At 38.5% G+C, this 17678-nt stretch overlaps 1 protein-coding gene across 3 annotated transcripts in view; it reads right to left on the reverse strand.

Moving 5' to 3' along the window:
• Nucleotides 1–5383: 5383 nt before the first annotated feature.
• TRPC6 (transient receptor potential cation channel subfamily C member 6) overlaps nt 5384–17678 on the reverse strand; it is a 139550-nt gene continuing 127255 nt past the window's right edge. For all 3 annotated transcript variants that reach the window (XM_070473667.1, XM_070473666.1, XM_070473668.1), the window contains 3 exons: nt 11572–11655; nt 7875–7950; nt 5384–6989 (listed from right to left, as the gene is read on the reverse strand). In XM_070473667.1, coding sequence (XP_070329768.1) covers nt 6838–6989; nt 7875–7950; nt 11572–11655 — 312 coding nt within the window. In that variant the 3' untranslated portion in view covers nt 5384–6837. The remainder of the gene's footprint in view (nt 6990–7874; nt 7951–11571; nt 11656–17678) is intronic.

Here is a 17678-nt window from a genome sequence, read left to right on the forward strand (position 1 = left end):
CTAATTATTCTGAAGGATAGTCCATTTTTCTGAAGGAGAGTGAAGGGTAAATGTCAGATGACCAAATCACAAAATACTGGAAAGGTTATGGCAGAAGCAGAGCATTGCCATAGTACTTTTAGTCTCAGACACGATAATTAGTAAATTAATTTATTTTGAGACTGTTCTTGTAGTAATACGGAAGTCTATTTTCATGGACAATGATGAGGACAAAAAGGCAGGGCAGTGATGTTCAAGACTCATTTCTTGAATGTTGTCATCAAGGTTTCCTCTAAATATTTAGGGAAAAAAAATTAATGTTCTGTGCATTTACTAGAGGGCATGCCTATTTGTCTACCTTTTACACACTGTTCCTACAGTTTATCAGTAGACAATGACAGAAGCTTACGGCTTTCAGAGTGGCCATTAGAAAAAGAAGAAAGTAAACCATTCTTAGATTCTGTACATACCAATATTTCTCTTAGTTTTTACTTCAGTGTCTTCGACAACATTATACTTAGGGAATACGATGACTATTATGAATCTGAAAAACTATTTTTTAGCACTATGACTAATACAGTCTCTTTAGTAGGTATAATTCCCCTTATCATTGAATAAGTTGGCTGCTTGCTTTGTCATTTTCAAAGAGTTTGAAAAACTTGAATCAATGTCCCCATGATCCACCTACACTGGAAAAATGTCTGTCAAATGGCATTAATAAAAAAGCCTATCATACAGTTGGTCAGTGTCTCTAGCATTTACTCAGTTGTACAAAAATCTCATCAAAAATGGATTTCAAAATGAAAGCTTTCTGTGATTTGAGTATTCAGTTCAGTTCAGTCACCCAGTCATGTCTGACACTTTGCTACCCCATGAACCACAGCACACCAGGCCTCCCTGTCCATTACCAACTCCCGAAGTTTACTCAAACTCATGTCCATCGAGTCGGTGATGCCATCCAGCCATCTCATTCTCTGTCATCCCCTTCTCCTCCTGCGCCCAATCTCTCCCAGCATCAAGGTCTTTTCCAATGAGTCAACTCTTCGCATCAGGTGGCCAAAGTATTGGAGTTTCAGCTTCAGCATCAGTCCTTCCAATGAACACCCAGGACTGATCTCCTTTAGGATGGACTGGTTGGATCTTCTTGCAGTCCAAGAGACTCTCAAGAGTCTTCTCCAACACCATAGTTCAAAAGCATCAATTTTTCGGCTCTCAGCTTTCTTCACAGTCCAACTCTCACATCCATACATGACCACTGGAAAAACCATAGCCTTGACCAGACAGACCTTTGTTGGCAAAGTACTGTCTCTGCTTCTTAATATGCTATCTAGGTTGGTCATAACTTTCCTTCCAAGGAGTGTCTTTTAATTTCATGGCTGCAGTCACCATCTGCAGTGATTTTGGAGCCCAAACAAATAAAGTCTGACACTGTTTCCACTGTCTCCCCATCTATTTTCGCATGAGGTGTTGGGACCAGATGCCATGATCTTAGTTTTCTGAATGTTGAGCTTTAAGCCAACTTTTTCACTCTCCTCTCTCACTTTCATCAAGAGGCTTTTCAGTTCCTCTTCACTCTCTGCCATAAGGGTGGTGTCATCTGCATATCTGAGGTTATTGATATTTCTCCCGACAATCTGATTCCAGCTTGTGCTTCTTCCAGCCCAGCGTTTCTCATGATGTACTCTGCATATAAGTTAAATAAGCAGGGTGACAATATACAGCCTTGACGTACTCCTTTTTTATTGGAACGAGTCTGTTGTTCCATGTCAGTTCTAACTTGCTTCCTGACCTGCATACAGGTTTCTCAAGAGGCAGGTCAGATGGTCTGGTATTCCCATCTCTTTCAGAACTTTCCACAGTTTATTGTGATCTACACAGTCGAAGGCTTTGGCATAGTCAATAAAGCAGAAATAGATGTTTTTCTGGAACTCTTGCTTTTTCGATGATCCAGAGGATGTTGGCAATTTGATCTCTGGTTCCTGTGCCTTTTCTAAAACCAGCTTGAACATCTGGAAGTTCTCGGTTCACATATTGTTGAAGCCTGGCTTGGAGAATTTTGAGCATTACTTTACTAGCGTGTGAGATGAGTGCAACTGTGTGGTAGTTTGAGCATTCTTTGGGATTGCCTTTCTTAGGGATTGGAATGAAAACTGACCTTTTCCAGTCCTGTGGCCACTGCTGAGTTTTCCAAATTTGCTGGCATATTGAGTGCAGCACTTTCACAGCATCATCTTTCACGGTTTGAAATAGGTCAACTGGAATTCCATCACCTCCACTAGCTTTTTCGTAGAGATGTTTTCTAAGGCCCACTGGACTTCACATTCCAGGATGTCTGGCTCTAGGTGAGTGATCACACCATTGTGATTATCCGACTTGTGAGGTGTTATCAAATTCATACTTGGAAAGTTTTTAAAAGTGTCTACAGAAATATTTACAGTTGTTGCTGTAAATACAAAGTAAAGAAGAAACTTCGAGCAATCATTCTAATGATTCAATTAATTTGCCTTAATTACCTGGGTCTTATGTTTGTGGTTATCTCTAACCTCAGCTAGTCACATATAAAAGTAAACACTCAGAAAAGTCAGTGTTTTCTATGGTAACAGCTGTTTAGCTGAATTCTGAACTTGACTGTCAATGGTAAGATGCTGAGTTGTACTGCTACACAACCTGTGATTAACTTGCTCACTTGGAAAGCAGCTCAGATCAACTTTCCCAAGAACAACACAGAGGTCTGGGTCAAGAATTCACATCCTTTTTGATAGATCCTAGCATTTTCTTGTTGATGGTTGTAGAGCAGTTAGTTGTGATTTTGGTATTTTCATAATAAGGGGGTGAACTTCTACTCTGCCACCTTGAGCTAATCTCTAGATGACGTCTTCTGTACAGTGATAGATGCTCAAAACAGATGAAGACCAAATTTTTGATATTGTTAATATTTTAGTTCTGACATTTTTGGTATTTTTTCTTATTGCTAATTCAACCAGGAAATAAATTTACCTTTTTATACTATTTTATTATTCTGTAAATTGTCTGCCTATATTGAAGTGGACTTTTTGTTCTGGTATTCTGTAAAACAGAGATTATATACTCATTTCCTTTATCTGACTTTCAAAGGAAATATTAATGTACACTATATCATTTTTAGATTAGGCTAAACTGTTAAAAAACACTAAAGTGTACTTAAAAAATAAACAGTTTTAAACAATGTGTACTTACTAAAAAAGCTTTTCTTAATTATATGAAAATGAGATTCAGATCGAAAAAAAAGAATTCGTATCTTTTTCTGCTTCTTTAGTGATTCAACCTGCAGCTTCTAGTTGGGCAGAGGCTCTAACTACAGTAGAACCTCCCACCCAGCACCATTCAGCAGAGCGGTGGGAACGCCTGGCACGTGACTGCAAGGGATGGTTTCAGGGTGAAGAAGAAACACATACCTGCTTGTTGGAACAGATGAAGGTCATACTTAGACTGTGGCACTTAGAGAAACCTCTCTTCCTTGGCCTGAAGCTAGATATTGGTCCAGACTGATTCTATTGGAGCATTTGTAGGTCAGGCTGCCTGGTTGGCAAATACTGCTACATAGTCTCTCCATTTTAATTGAAATTTTAGTATATTTTTTTGTTTTTTAACTATTCACAGTGATAAGATTCTTTCATACAGGAATAGTGCTGGATGGGTGGGATAGATTGTCCAATGTCAATCTGTTCTCCTCAGACTGAGTCACAGCCACTGAATTCACTCTCTCCCTCTGTGCCCCACACTCATGTCCAACACTTGGCCTCGCTCACTCTATGCTCCCTCCTCCCATAATATACATCTCCATCTCTTATTCTCTTTTATATCTGCAATCCTTTTGAAATCAGATCTTCTCTTCACTCATAACCTTCCTTGATTAATGTGATTGTGTGCCTCTGGACTGGGTATACAGTGCAACTGTGGGTTTTCAGGTACAGGCCATTCTTCTTCCCCTACAGCTTGAACTATGAGCTTTCACACTGAGGCAATCACGCTGCAGATTAGCGGGTCAAGATTCCAGGTATGTGTGAGACCTCTCTTGTGAAGCAGGCCTAGGTTTTAGTCCTGATTCTGACACTTACTCTATATGCAAGGCTTTTAGACCCTAAAAGCCTCTATTTTCTCATTTCTAAAATGAGAATAGTAATAATAGTTACCTTATACAGCTGTTGTAAGCGTTGTTTGCTGTTGTTCAGTTGCTTAGTCATATCCGACTCTTTTGTAACCGCATGGGCTGTAACCTGTCAGGCTCCTCTGTCCATGGGATTTCCCAGGCGAGAATACTGGAGTGGGTTGCCATTTCCTTCTCCAGGGGATCTTCCTGACCCAGGGATTGAACAGCACCTCCTGCTTGGCAGGCAGATTCTTTACCACTGAGCCCCACCAGGGAAACCCATGGTAAGCATTAAGTTATATTAAATTACATAGAGCAGAGAAAGCATTTATCACAGTACTTAGCAGATGGTGGGTGTTTAGTAAGCACTTCTTATAGTTGTATTAAGTCCCATTTCTTTACTTGGTTGCAGTCTCCTTGAGGTCAGACACATTTTCTCTCTCTTAAACCCTGGCAGAGTTTTAAGCAGACAGTGGATTCTGGTGACTAATTTTATACACCTAGTAAAATTGTATTGAATTTGTATTATTTCTCAATTTCAGAGTAAGAACAGCAGAGAGTAAAACAGGCCAGGGAGCAGGCAGGCTTGGCCCTCAGGGAGAAGCTGTGTGGTCAGAGTATCAGACATCACTGTTCTGTCCTCCTCCTGGGACCCAAAGTCCAGAACGCTCCAAATCGCAGAGAAGTATGAGATAGAACAGTTTGGGTAAACACATTTAAATTTCTTAATCACCTAATTGTAAAAGGTTAAGCAGATTCAACATGAACACATGATTTAAAGCCAGTGGTCTTGAGACTTTTGAAGGATGGTTGTGCTTTGACCATCCTTTGCCAATATGCCTTGAATTAAGAAGCTCTTGCTGGAATTCTTAAACCCTTTCTTAATATATGCTTGGTTTCTCTTTTCATCTTCCAATTAAAAGGAAATGAGAAGAGATGCCAATTCAGCTGCCCTTTGAAGGAAATATGTTGACCTCAGGACATCTAATTTGAATAATAACATGTATCACTTTGCCTTTTGAGGGAGCCCACCATCATGCCTGTTGCATTTCCTAAAACTTACATCTTGTCAAGTCAATCCAACTTAAAAGTCAGTCCAATTCACCAACTGTTACCTGGTGAGCTTGGTCACCATGCAGCTGCTGGTGCTTTAGGTGGCTAGAGTGCTTAGGAATCGAAATATCTTCTGTAGAATCTTCTAGAATCAAGCCCATTTGCCGTCATAGAGTGCTCCTTGGCATGGAGGCCAGTCTCTTGCATGGCACAACACACAAGTATTTTGCATTTAGGTTATTTTAATTCATAGGTAATGCATTTGGTATGAGTTTGATTTTTACAGTTTCTGATTCAAATATTGTCAAGAAACATTTGAAAACAGACCTTTTCTGTATCACTAAATAACTTTCCAATTAAGTAATAACCATAAATACAAAAATCACCTAATATAAAATCTCAGCTAAATTTTTGGATCTGGTTACCTAAAGGTATTTTGATGTAAACTAAATCAAAGTTGGGGCTAACCAGATTCTCTGTGACCATTTTATCTTTAAAATAAAATTTTGCATATGAAGCCTCTCTTTATTGAGTTTAAAGAAGCACTTCCAGTCAATGCCCAGCATCATCTAAATATTGATAGTCTTTGGGTAGCTGAAGTGTGAACCTTCATTTCTTTCTTTTAGTTGTTCTAGATTGCATAATACATATATAATAGCAACCTCTTGGTAAATGTTCATGAATGCAAATTCTTGTTTTATATATTTTGAGAGGAGGGTAGTATATACTGAGAATAACAGATAAGCATTTGCAAGTTCTGTCAACACGTATTTTTTCCTTTCCATCTGATGCCAAATTTGGGAAATCACCTATAAAGATCCTTGGAAATGGTACAAAATTGTGCTATCATTGGACCAAATAATGACAATTATCTGTGGCTCTGATGCTTATCCAATAAAAGGTTCTTATTGGTCAACATCTTTTTAGTCACAATAAAAAGTACAACTTAAAGAACTTTTAAGTGTCTATACTGGCTGCAAAATAAAACAGGACAAGTATTTCATATGCACGCGTGCACATATACACACACACAAAGACACACACACACACACACATACCACACACTGAACTATGTTTGCAAGGTTCAGTGAAGGCAGCACTTTTTCACTGGTAACATATCCAAAGAGATGAATCAGAAAATTTAGGAACGATTTAACACCACTTTGCACAGACAATATCAATCCTATTTTGTGGGGACTAAGAAGGGTGGATGATTAAACAGTATTCTCTAAATGGCAAGGGATTATTTTTCTCTAAATTCAAGTCTGGAAGTCACCATCAGGGGGTCCACGGAACAGGCAAGAAGATGCCTTAAGTGACCATCAGGGGAAATAACAGTGCAGTGTGTTTGCCCTGCCAGCTGAAACGATCCCCAGACAGACACTACATGGCAGTCACACCATCACAATAGTTAGACCCAAGAAAGCAGTTTATGAAAAAAAAGCACCAAACAATTGGCTGTAATTTTCATCATAATCTGCAATCTTTAACCTGAATAATGAATTTAATCACCAAAAATATTAAATAGTAGAATTCCAAATGATAGGATGACCCAAGTTATCTTTGAACTTTTTCTTTTTTAAAAGCTGGTCACAGTGGCACTTAAAAAAATAAATCAGAAAATAATATGGCTTCAAGTGGACGAATAAATATGAATTTTTAAGAAAGTCTCTGCATTATCTATTGCTTTCCTCTTGATTTGGCTCCATTGATAATTTCTCCCCAAGTTTTCTAATAAGTTCTGCCAGGTCTTCTGAATTCTGAGTTTTTTCTTCAAGAAGTTCATAGCGGAGGCTTGAGATGTCTTGTTTAATTTCTTTCAGTTCCCCTTTGAAAAACAAGAGTGACAAGAAGTCAATTGTAAATATGTAATGCAGAGAAAGTAGTGATTCTGTCTAGATCAAAATCTTTTTTAATTCCACACACATCTGTATTTTGAATCTTTTCAAAGGAAATCACTCTTAATGGGGGCAGATTTCTATTTTCTCAGCTAAGTATTTTGGGTAATGAAAAGATTATAGAGAAAACTTGTAATGAAAGTCCTCCTAAAATAACTGAAATGGAAACATTGGCAAAATTACAGGGTTTGGGGGCAATGGACCCTCACTTTACCCACCCACTTATTTCTCCCTCCAAGTGTAAGTGAAAGCGTTAGTCACTCAGCTGTGTCCAACTCTTTGCAACCCCATGAAGGCTTCTCTGTGCATGGGATTCTCCAGGCAAGCATACTGGCATGGGTTGCCATGCCCTCCTCCAGGGAATCTTCCTGACCCAGGGATTGAACCCGGTCTCCTGCACTGCAGGCTGATTCTTTACTGTCTGAACTACCAGGGAAACCCTCTCCCTCTAAAGCCCCCCACAAAAATAGTAGTCTACTTTCCTTGTCTGCAGGCTCCATATTTGAAAAATGAAGGATAGACTGGAGTACAATACTTACTCCTTTTTTATATAAGTAACTTGGTATTGACACAGGTCCTAGAACCAATCTCCCAGAAATACTAAGGGATGACCATAGTTACTTATCTAGCCAATGGCATCTGCCCTATGGAGAAATAGCCTCTATTTCCCCAGCATGAGGCAGTGCCGATGCCTAGTGAGATGCAGTCTTCTCCCCTTGAAGCCCACCCTTCCCACGCCCACCTCTCCAGCTCTCCCTCAGCTCCACTTCAGGCCCCAGGTCCTGGCTCACGCTCACGAGCTGACTTCAACTCACCTTCGTTCACTTCGTCACTCTCCTTGTCTATCTGGGCTTGTAATACATATCTTTTAATGAGCCTCTTCATTATTTTCTAGACAGGGAAAGGAGAAATCCATCTTAGTTTTATGTTCATGACCAATCTCTCATTTGGAATAAGCTTCTGAATCTTTCTCTCTTTAATGAATACTTTGAAGTGATAGCTATGAAAGATTAAGATTACTTATCTGATAGGGAATGTATACGATCTACAGATTTTAAAGTAAATTTTCACATCACCAGGGCCAATGACTCAAAAGTTAATTTGTGAGAAAAGAGTAAGTTTAGAGCAAACGTTCAATCCTTGATGTTCATTGTTTGCATTTTACATGAAAAATGTTAGAACAAGACACAGCCTTTCAGCCTGGCAGGTCAAAGGTATGCAGTTTTGTCTCTGGGAATGGAAAGTTAAGTAAATGTGCCTCATTTATGGATATTCCCCTCCATTACCAAGAAATATAGCCAGTTTTGATTGTATACTTCCTAATAATTTAGGAATGGCTAGTTTCAATGTAATAATATTTCTCCAGCACTTGACTTCTACCATGAGGATGCTGCTTTTACTATATCAGTTCAGTTCAGTCGCTCAGTCATGCCCGACTCTTTATGACCCCATGAATTGCAGCACGCCAGGCCTCCCTGTCCATCACCAACTCCCGGAGTCCACCCAAACACATGTCCATTGAGTCAGTGATGCCATCCAGCTATCTCATCCTCTGTGGTCCCCTTCTCCTCCTGCCCCCAATTGCTCCCAGCATCAGGGTCTTTCCCAATGAGTCAACTCTTTGCATCAGGTGGCCAAAGTATTGGAGTTTCAGCTTCAATATCAGACCTTCCAATGAACACCCAATGAACACTTCCAATGATCTCCTTTAGGATGGACTGGTTGGATCTCCTTGCAGTCCAAGGGACCCTCAAAAGTCTTTTCCAACACCATAGTTCAAAAGTATCAATTTTTCTGTGCTCAGCTTTCTTCACAGTCCAGCTCTCACATCCATACATGACCACTGGAAAAACTATAGCCTTGACTAGACGGACCTTTGTTGGCAAAGTAATGTCTCTGCTTTTAAATATGCTATCTAGGTTGGTCATAACTTTCCTTCCAAGGAGTAAGTGTCTTTTAATTTCATGGCTGCAATCACCATATGCAGTGATTTTGGAGCCCCCCAAAAATAAAGTCTGCCACTGTTTCCACTTTCCCCATCTATTTCCCATGAAGTGATGGGACAGATGCCATGATCTTAGTTTTCTGAATGTTGAGCTTTAAGCCAACTTTTTCACTCTCCTCTTTCACTTTCATCAAGAGGCTCTTTAGTTCCGCTTCACTTTCTGCCATAAGGGTGGTGTCATTTGCATATCTGAGGTTATTGATATTTCTCCCAGCAATCTTGATTCCAGCTTGTGCTTCTTCCAGCCCAGCGTTTCTCATGATGTACTCTGCATAGAAGTTAAATAAGCACGGTGACAATATAAAACCTTGACAGATTCCTTTTCCTATTTGGAACCAGTCAGTTGTTCCATGGCCACTTCTAATTGCTGCTTCCTGACCTGCATACAGGTTTCTCAAGAGACAGGTCAGATGGTCTGGTATTCCCATCTCTTTCAGAATTTTCCACAGTTTATTGTGATCCACACAGTCCAAGGCTTTGCCGTAGTCAATAAAGCAGAAATAGATGTTTTTCTGAAACTCTCTTGCTTTTTCTATGGTCCAATGGATGTTCGCAATTTGATCTCTGGTTCCTCTGGCTTTTCTAAATCCAGCTGAAACATCTGGAAGTTCTTGGTTCACGTATTGCTGAAGCCTGGCTTGGAGAATTTTGACCATTACTTTGCTAGCATGTGAGATGACAGCAATTGTGCAGTAGTTTGATCATTCTTTGGTATTGCCTTTCTTAGGGATTGGAATGAAAACTGACCTTTTCCAGTCCTGTGGCCACTGCTGAGTTTTCCAAATTTGCTGGCATATTGAGTGCAGCACTCTCACAGCATCATCTTTCAGGATTTGAAATAGCTCAACAGGAATTCCATCACCTCCACTAGCTTTGTGTGTAGCGATGCTTCCTAAGGCCCACTTGACCTCACATTCTAGGATGTCTGGCTCTAGTTCAGTGATCACACTATCATGATTATCTGGGTCATGAAGATCTGTTTTGTACAGTTCTTCTGTGTATTCTTGCCACCTCTTCTTAGTATCTTCTGCTCCTGTTAGGTCCCACACCATTTCTGTCCTTTATTGAGCCCATCTTTGCATGAAATATTCCCTTGGTATCTCTAATTTTCTTGAAGAGATCTCTAGTCTTTCCCATTCTGTTGTTTTCTCTATTTCTTTGCATTGATTGCTGAGGAAGGCTTTCTTATCTCTCCTTGCTATTCTTTGGAACTCTGCATTGAGATGGGAATATCTTTCCTTTTCTCCTTTGCTTTTCACTTCTTTTCTTTTCACAGTTATTTGTAAGGCCTCCTCAGACAGCCATGTTGCTTTTTTGCATTTATTTTCTATGATGGTCTTAATCCCTGTCTCTTGTACAATGTCACAAACCTCCATCCATAGTTCATCAGGCAGTCTGTCTATCAGATCTAGTCCCTTAAATCTATTTCTCACTTCCACTGTATAATCATACGGGATTTGATTTAGGTCATTCCTGAATGGTCTAGTGGTTTTCCATACTTTCTTCAATTTAAGTATGAATTTGGCAATAACTCCTTATTAACTCCTTTACTATATACTTTTTATAAATAATAAGAGGCTCAGCACATATGTAGGAAGTCCTGAGTGGATGCCCATACAGGAAAACCAAACCTTACTACCTAAGCCCAAAATTAAATGATAGACAGTAAAGTCCCACTTTCAAGAACTTATTCTAAGGATATAATTAAGTATACAAACAAGTCTGTTCATAGCAGTACTACTTACAATAGTGGAAAAAATAAACCCTAAATGTCGATCAATAGGGGATTATTTATTTGTACAAAGGAATACAGTACCTCCATTAAAATTAATATGAATATATGCTTTGCAAAGTGAAAAGCTATTACTCATTATATATTGTTAACTCATTTAGATAACACTCATATTTGTTGCTGTTGCTGTTTAGTCACTAAGTTATGTCCGACTCTTCTGTGATGCTGTGGAGTGTAGCCCTCCAGGCTTTCTGTCCAGGCAAAAATAATGGACTGAGTTGCCATTTCCTTCTCTAGCGGATCTTTCCAACCCAGGGATCAAACCAGCATCTCATGCATTGGCAGGTGGATTCTTTACCACTGAGCCTCCAGGGAAGCCCAATGTTGTATAAATGTTTCTATAATAATATTAAAATGTATGTAAAATTATATACATACATATAATCATCTGGCAGAATATTCACAAACTGTAAGTAGTCTTAATTTCTCAGTAATAGGGTTTGAGGTGACTTTTACTCTCTTCTTTATATATAGTCTTGATACAATAAACATGTAGGGTCTAAGTTCCATGATGGCAAGATTTCATCTATTTTATTTACTTCTATATCTCTAGTACTTAGTGCATGGTATGTGGTAGTTAATAAATATTTTTTGTACTAGTGCATTATTACTGAAAAAATATCATAACAGGTCATTATCCTTTCAATAATTGCATAATGTGAGTTTCTAAATATTACAAATAACTAGTCTTATTTCTTTAAAACCTCATGCTTACCTGATATTGTCTTGGAGGATTAGTGAAACTGTTTAACTGGAAATCTTCTGAGCTCCTTATACTTGATTGTTTACTATGTGCAAACTGTAATTTGAAAATAATTAGAAATTGATTCTTATTTAATTTTTAGATGATGTGATAGCATTTACCTCATAGTTACATACGTGATAGTTACATATATGAATTAATAGTCATATACATAAATAATCCTTTCTATATGTATAGTGCCATTTTAACTTAATTTGCTTAATATTCTGTCTTCTAACACAAATCATAGACGTCTTAGGTGTGTTCAGTCTCTTGGTGGCTATTAGAGGTTGTCTAAGGACTGTCTTAGACTTTGTGGCTGTCAATCATGCTGTCATGGGAGTCATGCTTTAACATTCCCACAATTGTATCCTTGTAGAGGAAGAGACAAACACATTGAGAAAATAATAGTGGTGATCTCAGGAGTCCACTGGTGAGGGAGCCACAGTCCAGCATGACTGACAACACCATCTGCACATGCAGCAGACTGTGATGAGACTCCTGAGGAAACACCAGGAGACAACTTTGTTGAGGGATAGGATCCAGCTGTCAAGAAAGCACTAATAAATCTATTTGAATTTTAGGATCTGTATAATATCCTATCTGGGCAGCACTTTTCAAATAATACATATGCTTGAAGAGGCAAAGAACAAAGAAAGCGATCTGCAAGAGAGGTGGTAAAGCACCGTATTAAAATGCTAAGAGAAAGATTAGAAACCTATTTAACACATTTTCTAAAGGGAAAATGGCCTTACAAAGACATAAATAGGAGAAACTGAACAAAACACAGTATCTCCAAATATATATTTTGCAGGGTGCAAAATTTTTTCAGGGGTAAAGAAACTTCAAGACCATTTTCTAAGACAGCCATGATTTCTATTTCCCAGTGATATCTACGTTGTTAGAGCTTGGTTGCTTCAGTTGTGTCCAACTCTTTGTGACCCCATAGACTGTAGCCCACCAGGCTCCTCTGTCCATGGGATTCTTCAGGCAAAAACACTGGAGTGGGTTGCCATTTCCTCCTCTGTTAGAAGTGAAGTGAAAGTGAAAAGTGAAAGTGAAAGTCGCTCAGTCATGTCCAACTATTTGCCACCCCACTGGACTATACGGTCCATGGAATTCTCCAGGCCAGAATTCCGGAGTGGGTAGCCTTTCCCTTCTCTAGGGGATCTTCCCAACATAGGGATCAAACCCAGGTCTCCTGCATTGCAGGTGAATTCTTTACCAACTGAGCCACAGGGAAGCCCAATGAAATTCAACTAAAATCCTTAACTCCAGTTCTTTGATGCTGTAGATAGCCACACATTGAAGTAAAGCGGCTATGCACACATTCATCCAATAAACAGGTATTTTATGAGCATCTTCTATATGTAAAGTACTGTGCTATGTCCTGGGTGTTTAATGAAGAACATAAATAATTATCTAGCTGAGTTATAATAATAGGAAAAATATGGCAATGCTGACAAGATTCATAAAAATATATATAATTGTGAAGATATTCTTTAGATAACATCCTTTTTCATGTAGCTATTTCCCTTTCTCTTTCACCATTTCTAAAAATGTCAAGAAAATATCCGTATTTTTTTAACTTGATATCAACTTTTAAAAAAATGAGATAAAATTATACAATTGACCAGATTAACCAGAGAGATGGCTTAGGTTCTGTAGAAGAACTCTTGACAAAAGCCTGAAGACGCAAATCTGGTTCTGCCTTCAGGTTAGCCATGGAACACTAGGTGAGAAGCTGAAATCCTATAATCTCTCCTCATAGTTAAGAGAATGCCCTAGTTAATCTCTGGAGTCCTTCAAACCCCATTAATTTATGAATTTGTGACACAAATGCAAACTTCAGCATATTTTAACATTTAATTCATTTGCAAATAACATAATCATTAATTTTTATAATGATATAAAATGGGATGATATCAACATATAATATTAGACATGATTCCTGAATTTCAAACTGTGACTTATTCTTTAAAGACATCATTGAACATGATGACCAGAGTCAAGCTCACTTCCACCCCTCAGTATTTAAGATAAAGCATGGAGGTGAGGACAGGTTCATGACCAGAGGGAAAGGGTCCAGACAAAGGGAATTTTGGGGCATCATGGCCATCTACTTATGAACACCTAGCCTCATGGTGGCAAGTTATTAATTTAATGTTTTCTTTTGTTAGAGGCCACGAACACATCCAAATGGTGTTCATGGAAATAATAAAGTGAAAATTTATACTTCTTTGAGATTATTTTAGAGATGAATGTGTGGATTTTAGTACATGATGACAAATTAAAGCAGCTCCACAACACAACACACCCATGGCAATAATCCTTTTTTGAAAACTTAATAACCACACAGGTGTCTTTCACTTGCTCTTTTCTGACTTAAGGCCTTTGAATTTGTTGTTCCCAATTCCCAAAACATTATCTTCCTGAGTTTTTGCCTGACTCACTTGCTTTGTCTGATCCTCTGGAGTTGAGATCAACATATAAGCTCCTCAGATGGCTTTCTCTGCCCACCCCATGAAAGTAGATCTTGAGAAAGCTAGGCCTTTTGTATCCTTTGTGCTCTGTGCATGCTAAGTTGCTTCAGTCGTGTCTGACCCGTTGTGACCCAAAGGACTCTTGCACACCAGGCTCTGCTGTCCATGGAATTCTCCAGGCAAGAATACTGAAGTGGGTTGCCCACCAGGGGATCTTCCCAACCCAGAGATTAAACCCATGTCTCTTATTTCTCCTTAATTGGCAGGCAGGTTCTTTACCACTAGCGCCACCTAAGAAGCCTCTTGTATCCTTCATAACATGCCAATTGCTTTATTCATTGGCTTGTTTACATGGTTATTATCTACATCCTCCTGGGATCCACAGAAGGAGGGACTTTGTTTAGTTCACCTCCGTGTCCCCAGAGCCATCACTCTGTGACGGAAGTTGTTGGATGATGAAATGAATGAAGAAGTACTTTTGGGTAACTAATGGAGATCACTTGGTTTCCAGACACCTTGCTGTACAAAGCATGTACAATCTAGGTTCATGAAACAGTTGGCTGCAATTCAACCACATGGGAAAGTTATATCTGAAACCTGGAGAGCTGGTTTTAAGGTCTGAGGCAGGTGACTTACAAACTAACATCCTGGATGACACAAAAGAGGCAAGGAAAAGCCAGGAAACAGTTTGAAGAATGCACACAATTATAGGTTTCTAAAGTGTAGATCTACAGGGTGTCATACAGTTCTAGCATAACACATGCCTTCCCTTTGCATGTACCCAGTGGGCAGAGTCTGGCATTTCTCAGTTCCAACATTTTTGACACTTTGGGCTGAGTAATTTTTTTTTACTTTAAAAATTCCATGTATTTGAAAATTAAATGTCCATTTTTCAATGACAGGTGTATCTAAGAAGCCATTACATGGAAAATTAGAAAATATTTGTAACAGAAAATAATAGAATTTTATATCACTAACACTGCCATTTAATATAAAAATCTATAATCACTCTTTAACATCCAGATGCACATTGGAATTTTTTGAAAACTATAAATACCCAGGTATTGTTTTTTTGCTCCAAAGCTCCAGATGTAATTCCAATGAGCAGCCATGTTTAAAAACAAGGTTTTTAATTTGATCTTTTACTTTTATCTAGCCTGTTTCACTTTTTCTATTTCATGTTCAGTGCTCCCATTTCATTTCATTTATGGGTTGGACAATTCCTTACTGTGGGGGTCTTCTAGTGCATTGTATAATGTTTGCCAGTATCCCTGGTCTTCACCCCTAGATGCCAATAATAGGATCCATCACTAGTTGTGACAACCAAACCTGTCTCCAGGTATTACAAATGCACCCTAGACTGCTGGTCATGTGAAATAAAAATCAGATCTCACTGGGAACCACTGATAATAATTAAATGGCACCTGACTAAACAGTAATAAATGCACTTGGATCTTTTTTATGTGATGAGTTCTGCTCTATATCTGCAATATGAATTTGAATGCAAATCTAACATCTATACAGCAAAAATTTCGAATCAGTTTCTAATACGTAGTAGGTATTCAACAAACACATATTTAAAAACTTAATAACCCCAAGGAGTAATATGTAAGAAGAAATGTACCCAATGGTGCAAAGAAGCATTTTAACCACTTGGTGGCAGAAAATTCTAATTTATATTTGTTTTGATGTACGGCCACTAAAATAGACTGAGAAGTCGAAGCGATTCAGCGGGCAATATGAATAGGATTTAAACCTTAGTGATTTGGACATTTACAGATGTTACTGATGTATAATATGTGATGGGAGTGAGGAAGGGGGTTTGATGAGTGGAAGCAGGAATGATTGGGTGTGAGCTCTATACCTGACCAATATGCAAATATACACTCTAGTTCTGAAGGAAGCACCGCCTGCTCCTTTTTTTTCATACCTTCTACCACATTTCCTGCATTCTTTATGTTGTCTTTCTTTCACTTCCTAGTAATTAGTTTGATATTAGCATTTTTCATCTTGCTGCAGCTTCACTGTAGGATGGGAGTGAGGAATACTAAATAACTGTTGTTATTTATTAAGTGGAACAAGCAAGCTTCAGTCTTTGGAATTTTTTATGTTTGGACATAGCAACAGTTCTGAGAGTTTCCCACTCTCCACAAGCTTTGAAGGGTCTGAGGCTGGGATCAAAGCAATGAACTGAAAAGGTATAGGCAATATGATCAGTCAGCAATGGGTGCTGAAGTGTGGGAAGGAAGCCATGTGGTACAGTGCTTGTAAAAACTCTTACTTTGGAATCAAGTACATGTGGATTTGAATTCTGGCTCTGGCACATGTCTGAAATGGGACTTTGAGCAATTCATTTCACTTTTGTTATCCTCAGGTTTCTCATGTATAAAATAGGGAAAATAATATAACCTACATCCTAGAACTAATGTGAGGATTAAAGAGATAAGTGCTGTAGAATATGTAGCTTGACATACAGTTGATGTTATACAAGTGTCAACAACTATTTTTACTGTATAGAAGGGTAAATATCTACTTTGTGACTTTAGACCTGTTTCATGATTAGTGTGAATCTGTTTTTGTGTGTGTGTGTGTGTTTTTTTCCCCTGGAGCTACTTCGCTGAATATTGCTTTTCACTTATGTGTCCATGACTAAGGCATTCAGGCAACAAAATATTTAATGATTCCCATACCTAGATAAGCATTAGACTCTCTTAAGGACTTAATGAAATACATATTTCCAGGTCCCATGGCCAGAGATTTTAACTTGATAGCTCTAGAGCAAAGGATGGGTAATTTGCACAAATTCTGGCAAAATGACCCTGGTGATTATACTTGGAACCACTCTATTATATAACTGTTTCATCAGATGACTAAAATGATAGCCTCTGACCTAACTGAAAGCTAAAGAACATAGTTCTTGGATATGTAACTGATGAAAAAAACTACACGTCTCATTCAATATAGTGCAGAATGGACCCAAAATGCTAAGATAACATCTTTAGGCTCCACTCTGGCCTATGGCCAGGGTCTCGTGAAACCTGCTCTGAAACTGACACTTGAAGGTGATCTGTTCTAGAAATGGAACACAGCAGATATTCAAGAAGCTATTTGGCATTTTCAGGTCTACATATGTAATATAGTACAGCAGAGACTGAATGTATGCTGTCCTTTCAGACTCAGTGTCTGAAAAGCTAAGGCTAGAGACCACCAAAGTGAGTGACAGAATTAAAAGCAATGACTAAAGAGAAAGAATGCTTACTTTGTTTCAAAAAGTATTGTTATATGGCTCATCTGACGGATTTCTATAGTTTACGTGGAAAAGATATGCAGGAAGATGTGAAGGAATGTTCATGTGACCTAACCACTTTAACCTTCAAGGAGTCAGAAAGAAGACTGGAGAGAAATAGAAAGTAAACATCGACTTCATGAAAAAGAGAGCAAAAGTGACACAAAATGAATAAGGGAAAACACACTATGAGAGTTTTTCTTAGTACATGACAGCGTCAAACATGTTCCAGTAGGAGTTCGCCTCAGCAACAACAGGCAAAAATAAATGGAACTACAAATGGTTGCTTTAGAAAACATTTTCTTGGGAAT

This window comes from Odocoileus virginianus, chromosome 10, assembly GCF_023699985.2.
Source record: "Odocoileus virginianus isolate 20LAN1187 ecotype Illinois chromosome 10, Ovbor_1.2, whole genome shotgun sequence".
In the NCBI taxonomy this organism is placed as follows: domain Eukaryota; kingdom Metazoa; phylum Chordata; class Mammalia; order Artiodactyla; family Cervidae; genus Odocoileus; species Odocoileus virginianus.